The sequence below is a fragment of the Centruroides sculpturatus genome, unplaced genomic scaffold, assembly GCF_000671375.1.
Source record: "Centruroides sculpturatus isolate CEXI.00-Female unplaced genomic scaffold, Cexi_2.0 scaffold1316, whole genome shotgun sequence".
In the NCBI taxonomy this organism is placed as follows: Eukaryota; Metazoa; Arthropoda; class Arachnida; order Scorpiones; family Buthidae; genus Centruroides; species Centruroides sculpturatus.
In genome coordinates this window covers 142,319-153,807 of record NW_019385667.1, presented here as the reverse complement: position 1 = coordinate 153,807, position 11,489 = coordinate 142,319, and the positions used below count along the sequence as shown (strand labels likewise).

The window sequence follows — 11,489 nt, the reverse complement described above, 5'->3', positions numbered from 1 at the left end:
TTTTTTTTTTTTTTTAGAAATCTAGCATAATATCAAAGCTGTTTGAGTTCATGTCTATCTTAGAAAGCTTGAAGATTTTTATAGAAAAATAAAAACTCTGAAATTAAAGCCCATTAAATCTAGTAGTATTTGGCTTATATATATGGAAAAGATTAACATATTGGCATGCAATTTAAAGCTATCAGTGGCAGAATAATAAATGCCAAATTGTCACATGTACAGATTTAGAACCTTCAATAAATTTTTTTCTACTGTTAAGCATTTTCCTCTTTGCAGAATCTCTAATATTTCTTAGAGCAATGTTTTTCAACTGTTGGTCCACAGAAAAGTATTTGACCATACTGAAGTTGGTGTAGTTGATTATGGATGGCATTTGAATAGTAATCTAGAGTTACTGTATGTACTTTGTTACATACAGTAACTCAGATAAGCATATAATTACTTGGTCCACATAAAAGTATCCATAATTTTACCAGTCCACAATGAGAAAATGGTTGAAAAATACTGCCTTAGAGGAACTCCAAGATTCTTCAGATCCAGTTTGAGAAATTGATTTAGAGGAAGGACACACATTAAGTTATCTATGCAGCTTGAGTTTGTAAGAGATAATATTGCATGAATTAGTAACAGTGCTGACTTGATGATAACTTGATTCTGAAGCAAAACCAATTTTTGCTACATGTGTTTCCAAATAGCCAATAGAGAGCACTTTAAGCATCAGCACTCTTATATGCACTATTTATAAATAACTTCAGAGTATGTTTACAGGACTATGCTGTATTCAGCTTAATAATATTATTTATTTGTTTCTTGTTTTGAACATTTTTGACTACTAATTTTATGTCTTGAGGCAATTGCCTTGCTCATCAAACTAGCCTGATTACTAACTTATATATGAATCTTCAGCAGGACTTTGTTTGAAGGTGATACAATTGTTAAAGCAAATTTCAAAAGATTATAATTGAAGATATGAGTGGTTAAAGATGTTATGTTACAAAATCGAAGCTTTAAGTAAATTGATGATCATGTTTTGATTAAGTAATTTTTTCAGTGTAAATATTAAATAGATATATTTAATAGTGTATTGCAGTGGACATTACAGTGTAATTTAATCTATGAGGTTTTTGTTGATGGTATATGAGAGAGAGATACATAACATCATCCATTCATGTCTTCAATTGTAAATTATACAATTGCAAAGAGAAACATATGAATTTAAAAGATTCAGGCTTAATAAAATAAATTTATGAATATCTATCATTATAGTTAAATCATTTCTATCAGTTATTTTCAAATAAAAATTTCTTAAAATATATCCAAGTGATTCATCATTTATGCAAAAAGATAATGAAATAAATGAATTAACATATATGAATAGATACTTTCTGTAGTGATGATAAAAAGTATATCTTAATAAATGTTAAACATGAAATAAAATTAATGAAAATTTAAAACTTTATTCATATATATTTCAGATACAATTGGCACAAAAATGATTCATGCCAAACAGTCACCACCTCCAAGTCCTCCTCTTTCATTTCACAATTCTTCACCATTACCATCTCCAATTCCTAGTCGAACTGAAAAACACAGTGCTACAGCAAAACGATCAAAATTTCTAAGACGTCTCATTTATTTTCGTCACATGGACTTTGAATTTGCATTATGGCAAATGTTATATTTATTCATATCACCACAGAAAGTGTAAGTAGCATTACATTCTTTAATCTATTTTAACTGATTTTCAAAATAAATATCATCAAAAGTATCAAGCTGTTAAATATATAATTCACATAATTAAAACATTTTAAAATATAACAAATGTACAGCCTGATAAAAATTGTTGTACCGTTGAAAATAATAGTTTGTATGTTAAAATATGATGGTGATGATAGATGAAGTTCTGTTGTAAGAATTTGAGGAAAATGTAGAAATTTTTATTTCAATTCTTTAAAAATCATTTCACTAGGCTTTAAGATAGAATTTTATGAAGTTGTTATAAAATAGCATAAAATTGCTAAAATTGCTATTGTGAGGATTTAAGCTCTTTTGTGAATTTTAAAGCTTCAATATTTTTTTTCTAAACATTATTTCCCTTCTTCCTCCAGAAAATTGAACCCTTCTTTCTCCCGAAAATTGAAGGGTTGAAAGGTCTAATTTCGACCTCCCTTGCTGGGAGGTCGAAATTAGACCTTTCAAACCTTCAATTTTCTGTCTCACTTCGAGAAGTGACCTTTTAAACTTTCAAATACATTTTGGACGACAGATAAGATTCTCCCCTCGCAACCGGGGATTATTCATTTGTACCTTTGTTAGGATCTACAAATAACTAGCCAATTAAGAAGAACCTAAACTTGTTACTTGATAGAGGGTAACAAAAAGGTCACCAACAAGGGGAGTCTGAACCGAACAAACCCACACACTTCCTATTTTGTTCAATTTTAACATTGATAAAACCGATCAGATGATCCACCAAATGAACAATTATTACTAAGGTTGCACTACATACCCTGACCTTAGTCACCTCCAGCAATTAATTCGGTTTGACAGCTGTTATCAATTTTATCAGGTAGAAAGAGTAACAATATCGGATAGAAGAAATAATAAATTTAAAGAAATGTTCAATTTCTGACAATTAACGTAAACAACACCCAGATGCAAATTGAACTTAGATGGGATTGCATCAGAACTTTCCCTGATAGTTCCCCCTCCAGGACATGTATAAAAAGGGATCTTCCCTGCGGCGATTGCCCCAAGGCGCATCGTAGGGAAGACACTAGGCCAGAACCAATTCGGATCCCTGCTCAGCGCTCCCGAAGTAAAGACTTCTCAGAACTTGATTGCCATGGCAAAAGAGGTAATCACTTAGAATATTTTAAACCTCTCTCTCTCTCTCTCTCTCTCTTGGTTATAGGCTAGATTTAGGTTAACTTAAGGAATATTGGGACCGATAAAGGTCCAGTACTTAGACGGTCTTTTGCGTTAGAGTGTCATTGTCACAACTTAGAAATTTTGTCACTATTTACATTTTTGTGTTCGCTTTGTATAATTATTTGTTTATTAAATATGTTTATCTTATCTTTAATTTCGTGTCATCCTTGAGTACAGCCGACACCTTGTCACAACCTTGCTAACCTGCCACTCATTTACCACATAGACAATCCCTGACAAAGAAGCTGATAAGTGGGGACAAGCTCGGCGCTCGACCCACTCGGTTCACACTATCATTTATATTAATTAATAACAATATTTGTATATTTTAATATAATTATTTTTGTATTCATCATGATTATATGAGATATTAGATAAAATATATATAGCCAATTATAAACAAATCAAAATCATTTCTGTAAACATTTTTGTTTATAACTATCTAGAGTATAAAAATTATCATTGTAAGTGTTGAACACAAACAAACCTATGTAAAAAGCCAACAACTACTTGATTATATCAGGCTATTATATCAAGATTATTTTAAAGTAATTAGTAAATTCTAAAATCTAGTAACAAATTATTTAGTAATTAATTTAAAATAATTGTGATATAATCCGGTAGTTGTTGGCTTATTATGTATGTACATTGGGTTTGTGGATGTTGATTTATGCAAACCTATGTAATCAACTCTAGATATCTTTAAATTATTCAGACTGCATGGTGTTTCTTCTTTAATAAGTATTTTTCTTTCTTTTTACTTTCCTGGCTGTCATACATAACAGAGGGAAAGTATTGCAGTCAGTCAAAAAATGACCCTGCAGATTTTTATATTTTTGGACTCAGGTCCTTGAAATGTCAAGAAATGCAAAAAAGTTCAGGGGGGTTTTTTCTGTATGTATGCATGTTAGTGTGTGTAGGGGGCTCAATTTTGTTCATCCTTTTTGAAGCTTAATAACTCCTGTGTTTTTTGTCAAAAATATCTGAAATTTTGCAGGGAGGTTTGTTTATTAGGGGGATTTATGCTATTAAATTTTGGTGCATAAAGGTCGAGGTAGGGAAATAAAGGGGGTTGTATGTACTGTACATCCAATAGGTTCAGACTTAATGACAATTTTACTCATTATTAGCATTTACAACTTTTTATAAAACTCATCCCTACCCTGAAAATTAAGATATTTGCCATTTTATAATAGTTAAAGTATAAAAAGGTTTTTATAAAGTGTCATAACAGATGGCACCATCAAATGTTGCCAGAAAAGTTAAGCAACTCATTGCTGGATTTTTAAAATTCTATCTTAGTTAGTCTATTCTTTTTTCATTTTGTTAATAATCCTATTCAAAATACTATATCTCTAATGCAAACAAAATTATCATTATAGTTAATTATTCTAAAATTTAATTTGTTTTTACATAATTTACAGAACTTAATCATATTTACAGGAGCATTAAAAAGTTTTTAATGTATAATCTGTAATATTGCTAAATAGAAAAAAATACTAATATTTATTTTTATTCATATTTCAGATACAGAAATTTTCAATATAGGAAACGTAGGTATAGTTTAAATTACTTTTTGTATTTAATATAATTGTTGTTGTCACATTAAAAATTGTTTGAATTAATTTTAGAAACAAAAGATCAGTTTGCAAGAGATGATCCAGCTTTTTTGGTATTATTAAGTTTTTGGTTAATAGGTATGTTTTCGATTTTTAGCAGCTGTTAAAAAAAATTAGATTTAATTGAGATAAATTCTTTAATGTTAACAATTTTTTATCTGTTGCAGTCTCATCTATTGGTTTTTCAATAGTGCTAGAGCTAAGATTTCTTCAATTCTTTATATTTCTACTGTGGGTCATTTTTGTTGACTGCATTGGTGTCGGCTTATTAATTGCAACATTCCTGTGGTAAGTTATTCTAGTTTTATTTTAATCATATATTATTATAAGTTCAAAAGTTTTTTAATATTGATAATTTCTTTCTTATTTTAGGTTTATCAGTAATCATTATCTGAGGAAACCTACTTGTCAGGATCAAGATGTTGAATGGGGTTATGCGTTTGATGTTCACTTAAATGCATTTTTACCATTGCTCATACTTCTTCATGTGGTGCAATTATTTTTGTATTATGGTTTGTGATAATTAATATTTTATTGTTAAATAAAGTTGTATGTAAATATTTAATTTTTATTAGCAAATATATTTGACTTACTTTTGTTTTTATTTTTATTAGTTGGTTATGACAACTCGTTTATATACCGATTTTTTGGAAATTCCTTATGGCTTTTGGCTCTTGGTTACTACATCTATATCACATTTTTAGGCTATAGTGGTAAATATAATTTCAATAAATTATTTTTAATGATCATAAAATTTGTATGTTAAATACATGGGTGGATTCATATACTTTTTCCTAAATAAGTTTTGAAGATGGTTTTTCTACAGTATCAGAAAGTATTAATATCATTCAATAAGTATTTAATAATTTTGATTAAGTCATTCATTCTTTTTTGAACTTTAGTAAATAACTTCTTTATTTCATTTATGATTGCATGATCAGAGTTAGGTCATTCCAAATAATTTATGCAAGGATTTAATTTGCATTTAATTTTTCCTGTGAAAATACTTAAAACAAATAAACTCATTAAATATCATTTAACTACACATTATAAAAAAGAATGTTATGGGGATTGTTATGCATTGAAAGCATACACTTAACAAATCCTAGGTGAACTCAAATTATGTGTGTGAAACATATAATTTTGTTACAATTTCTTACCTACAAGAGTTATTCAGAAATAATCTCTGGTGAGTAGTTAGGAAAAAACAGTTACATATCAGGGCTACTTCTTGACATGAGTGCTAGAATTTTCAGAAGCTATTATCTTTGAAGTGGGACTGAGTTTCTGTTGCACAGGAGCTGAGCCAATCATTTACATCGTCCATTAACTCCTTATTCATATGGAAATTCTGTATTCCCAGTCAAATCATCCATGAGAAGAGATGAAAATCACTGGAGGAGCAAGGTCTGTGCTAAATAATGGATGAAGAAATAAAATAATGGATGTAGAAATTGGAAAATTCTTGTATATACAAGAACTTTCCAATTTTTAAGTTCCCAACACTTGGTAACTTAAAAATTAAATTATAACAATTTTAGAATTATCTCCACAAAACTGACAAGTAAAACTATGAAATTGAAATGTTTCAAAAATTCACAAAGAAATCTCACAAATTAAGTTTGCCTAACTGTGATCAATGAAACTTGAAAGCCTTGCTTTTACCTCACTCAATCATTAGCACCTCCTCATTCTTATAGTGTGGTTGGAGACATTACATGATTACACCCACTCAACACTATTTTACATAATTAAGTGGCTAACATTCATTTAATTATAGTAATCTTTCTTTAAGTTGTGTCATTGACCTTACATTTAATCTTTTATAATTGAGCTGCAATTTGAAAAAATTGTAGACCTATAAATTTCCACTCTTGTCCATCCATGTCTGTCTTTCTTTAATCTCAAGAACAGAGTTAGATAAATGAAACCAGATATGGAAACATCAAGGGTAAGAGGTCCCCCAATTAACAATATATAAGCTTCCAATGCAAACCGAAAGTCATGTTATTTTAATTCAAAATTTCTCCCCTTAATAAATGACTGGCATGACCCTATTGTTAAAGGAAAGTATGATGTACAGGGGCAAGCCACTACTAATTTGAAGTGGAGAGCATATATTTTAAATTAAATAAATTAAAAATTGCAGCCCAGCATTGTGGCAATGTCACAATAAATAATTACTCATTTTTCGTTGCGTCTTTTTTTTTTTTTTTTTTTTTTTGTGACAGTTTGGAGTTTGTGACAGTTCTGGAGATCATTCTTTTAACTTTCTATGGAAGTCTCCCCGAGATGTCATTTCCAGGTTCAATGACATAATTGGTTGCCACCAGCAGTCATTGTCATAAGGTGAATTTTAGTTCAAGAAATTTGCCCAGGTGAGGTTTGATAGTGTGACCTTAACGAAATAAAATGCCTCAAAACAAATAAAACATACCAGTATAAGCATAAGAAAAGTTTCACATTATAAGTTTATTTTATAAAATTGTGGAACCAATCATATTCCTTTATCAATGTTAATGCGTCATCATTGTTATGTTTGCCCACTTAAGAATGTGCTTGGTGTTTGTTTGACCATATTGTTTTTGCAATCTTGCTTTTAGTTATCATCTATCACATATTTAATTGTTAATGCAACAACATAATCTTCAATATTTCCAAGAGAAAATAAAGCAAGAACATCAATGGCATCCATGTTTGTTATATTTTTATTACATAATGGGCTTGGATATGCAAACACCATATAATACTGTATATGTTTATAATTATAATCATTGGTAAATATAATGTAAAATACATTGTGTACAAACTCTAATAATAAATGAATGTAAATTAAGAAGAAATATTGTTTCTAATATGTTAACAAAATTTTTGCAATGTTGTCCACACTTTCTTTGTAATACATAAGGATTAATTAATTAATTAAACATTAATTAGTATTTTTTATTGTTGAGATAACTTTTGAAATATCAGTAGTTCACTTTGAAACAGAATAGATGAATCTGTAAATTGATTCAATTAAATTTGCTTACAGATCGATTTTAGTAAGTTTTTCCAGTTCAGATGTCATGAAATAGCAACAAACAAGAAAAAAATTGTAAATACTCTAAATTGTGCATATATCTGCAAAACCATAAATATTCAAAATTAAAGTAACTATTTCACCACTATGAACACATTTTCCTATTGAAATAGAACTATAATATTCTTAATGAAAATTTGTGAAATTAGTTTTTATCATTATACTAGAAATTTCCCAATCAAGCATGATGGAATACTTTTTATGAGAAAGTAGAGATTGAAGAATTGAGAATAATAGTTTTCAAGAAATTCGAGAAGAGTTGCTAATATTTATACAAATTAAGACCCTTGACAAAGCCATTCTCACTCGACAGTGCTCAAGTCAGACTTCATGGCCTTCAGGAGACTCAGTTGTTATTCTTTTAGATCTGGAATTTACCTGACCAATTTTACTTTTATGCTTTCCCCTAGACATTTTTTGACAAAATAGTGAGTCTTTTTTAATTCCATGTTGATAAAACAAAGATGGATTTGACAGAAATTGCAGGAGTTATAAGGAATTCACACACACATACACACAACGGGGCTTTTATATTATAAATTTCAGGAACTATAAAAACATACTATTGGATATCAGACATGAGACTGTTTTGTAAGAGAAATCATTTGCTAGTCATGCAAATCATTATGATAATTGTGAGAATTTTTTGGAAAATTTTGACTTTCTAAAACTTGATCTCTTGAAATTCTCAATAATCACAGTATAAAGGAATTGAAAACACACAATGCAGAGACTATTATAATTTAATTTTGTTTTTTGTTGGTGGTTTATAGGGGTTTGTTGTAGTGGGGGCAGTGATTATATGTTCCATTAGAATGCTACTGTAAGCCAAATTAATAAATTTAATAACCAAAACCAAAGGATTTTAAATAAAAAGTCTATATAACATCATTATATTCTTACAAAAAAATAATAATATAGAATGATTAAAATTATTAGATCCTGCTAACAAAAAAGTCATGGTTAGATTAAAGACATTATAGTGCTACATTATATTGCCATATTTCCATTTGCTATTTTTATTCTTTTTAAATATGTAACTCTATCATTATCTCCAGTTCTTGTTGATATTGACTAGAGAAAGTTTAATTCTTAAATCATATCTAGTTTGCTATCCTTGGACTATTGCAAACATGGATCAAGGAATTCTTCAATAGTTTATGGCAATATTCAGAATAAAAGCTTGTTGTGTTTATTTTCTATATTATATTATATATTACATACTATAATTATCTAATATATAATATAAAAATATTAATATAATGTAATAATTAACAAACTTTCTGCTTTATATATTAGATAATTTAAGACATTTAAATATTAGATAATATAATTATCTTCTCATGCAGGCAGAAGTCAATGACTATTTAAAATCTCCAAACTATACCTTTATCTAGTAAAGAAAAAATTTAATGACAAATTAATATTATCAATCTTTTTCAAAGGTCATCATCAGGTTCTAAAGATTGAACATAAATTCAATTCCTTTAGAGCTTGATGATAGCCTTTGAAAAAGATTGATAATATTAATTTGTCTGTAAATTTTTGTTCTTTACTGGATTAAGCTGCTAATTGGAATTTTTAATATTAAATACATCCAGTATTTAAAGTGTGGTTTATGTCATGATTATTATCTGTTGAAAAACACCAATCCCTGTCTGCCTAACCAAAGAAGTTTCACCATTCTGTACCATCTCAGTATTGCATTCTTTGCAAGCACAAAACTAGTACTTGGATTTTCCAGAGTATTGAGCATGAATCATTAATCTGTTTGCCTAGAAATCTGATTATTCATTTTTATTTTCATTAAATAAGTTTTTGCTCTTCTTCAAAGTAAATTCTTGTCTTTTTTATTCCATTTTGTTATAATTTATTTAATACTTCATGATAAACATGACAAGGAAAGGCTAAAATAATCAAACTTTAAAATGAAAACTATATAATGTTTCTTGTTGTTAATTTTGGCTCAGTCAGTGCCAGGCATAGCTGCTAGTTATTTTAAAACAAATTTTACTCCAACATCCTGTATATGAATCCATCCATGTATGTAAATACTGCCTTTTGTTAAGTGGAATAAGAATGCATTAATTAAGTTTAAATGTAATTTGCAAAACATTCTAATTTGTATTTTTATATCAACAGCCTTACCTATTCTAAGAAACACACAGATTTTGTTATATCCTATGATTGTAACATTTCTACTGTATATCATTTCATTAATCACAGGATGGAATGCCTGCATTGCAATAATGGACTTTTATAAGCTTAGGATTCAGTAAACTGTTGTAAATTTAAAAACTAATTGCAATAATTATTTTATTATTATTTTTTTTGTGCTTGAAATTTGTGTAGAATTATTTGTAAATAAATCATTTTGTCTATTATCATGTAATTGTTTCCATTCTATACTTTAAATATTTGAATAATAATAATAATAATAATAATAATAAATGCATTCATTTTTTTCATTGCTTTTTATTCTTGAGATTTTCTCATAAGCATAGGCAATTTTAATAATCATTGGGAATATGTTAAAATTTTAACTGATGTAAATAAAATAAATTTGTTTCAATATAATCAAACCAATTAATTAAATGATGGTAAAACAAGACTGTCAACCAGAATTTAAACTTATGTATATAAAATTATGTAAAATTTGAAAATGTTTGTCAAAAAATCTTTGTCATAATTACAGATGGTTCATTATTGAACAATAAACTGAAATGAAATACATTTAAATGTTAGTTTATGACTGATCAGTTTTTATCATGTTTCATTTACAGTAGAGCATCAATTATCCGACTCGACTGGGGTTGGTCGGATAACTGAAAAAACAGATAACCGAAAAGTATGAAAAAATACATTATTAGTATAGTATATCTCATATAATTAGTATATTAGTACAGTAGAACCTCGAAAACTCGGCTCTCGATAACCCAGCACTCCGGATAACTCGACCACACCCTGGCAGGGCAAAAAAATCCTTAGTTAATTAATTTTCATTATAGACAGCTTTATAAAAGTATAAAAGCTCTCATAAAGTATTTTTCTGAAGTCTGTCTTATCAGGTAAATTACTGTACACAGTGTATTCATTAATTTTCATTTTCATGTAGTAAAGGCTCTATGCCTTCATAAAGGACGTACTTTTCCTTTGTTTAAGGGTATTTGGGCAGTTTATTCTCTGTTATATTCTCAAGTAAACAATACATACAAGTACAGTACAGTATTTTCTGAGGAAACACTCGTACTTATTTTTTTTAACCCCATTCCCGATAACCCGGCATTTTTACAAACTCGGCCACCCTTCGGTCCACATTAGGCTGAGTTTTCGAGGTTCTACTGTATATTGCTATTAACCTACTTCGCATTGAATTTTCATCGATGTTAAGCCTAACAAATTCTTTAAAAAAATAATAATCGTCACTATTGTATGGTTAAAAATTATTTTATTGCTCACAAAACAAACAACCACTCATAATTAGAAAATTAAGCCTCGTTTAAATACTGGCATCCCTTTCATGGTCAAGCAAGTGTTGACAGCTAAAATACCAAAAATTTAACAAAAATAATATTAAACTAGCCAAATATTGTAGCACCACATCACTAGCGAACATTTGAATTTGCCAACTAGAACGCAATCGGTTAACCGATGTGACAGTTGATCGAGAGTCAGATAGTCAATGCTCTACTGTACTTATACAGGGTTTTAAAAAATTAGACATACTTTGGGAGATTAACAAAAAATATTTTTGTATCATAATAGCATTTATCTTTAATTTTTACTGTTGCAGCACTATCACATTTAAATGAGCATGAAGTGAAGGGAAAATGTTGGATTCCATCTCATTGTAGTGT

At 28.7% G+C, this 11,489-nt stretch overlaps 1 protein-coding gene across 1 annotated transcript in view; it reads left to right on the top strand.

Moving 5' to 3' along the window:
• LOC111641038 (protein unc-50 homolog A-like) overlaps window positions 1–10,365 on the top strand; it is a 14,339-nt gene extending 3,974 nt beyond the window's left edge. Inside the window, exons 2-8 of the mRNA XM_023387139.1 lie at window positions 1,476–1,704; window positions 4,459–4,484; window positions 4,563–4,628; window positions 4,718–4,838; window positions 4,923–5,062; window positions 5,165–5,263; window positions 9,775–10,365. Of these exons, the coding sequence (XP_023242907.1) occupies window positions 1,493–1,704; window positions 4,459–4,484; window positions 4,563–4,628; window positions 4,718–4,838; window positions 4,923–5,062; window positions 5,165–5,263; window positions 9,775–9,911 (801 nt within the window). The 5' untranslated portion in view covers window positions 1,476–1,492 and the 3' untranslated portion in view covers window positions 9,912–10,365. The remainder of the gene's footprint in view (window positions 1–1,475; window positions 1,705–4,458; window positions 4,485–4,562; window positions 4,629–4,717; window positions 4,839–4,922; window positions 5,063–5,164; window positions 5,264–9,774) is intronic.
• The last annotated feature ends 1,124 nt before the right edge of the window (window positions 10,366–11,489 follow it).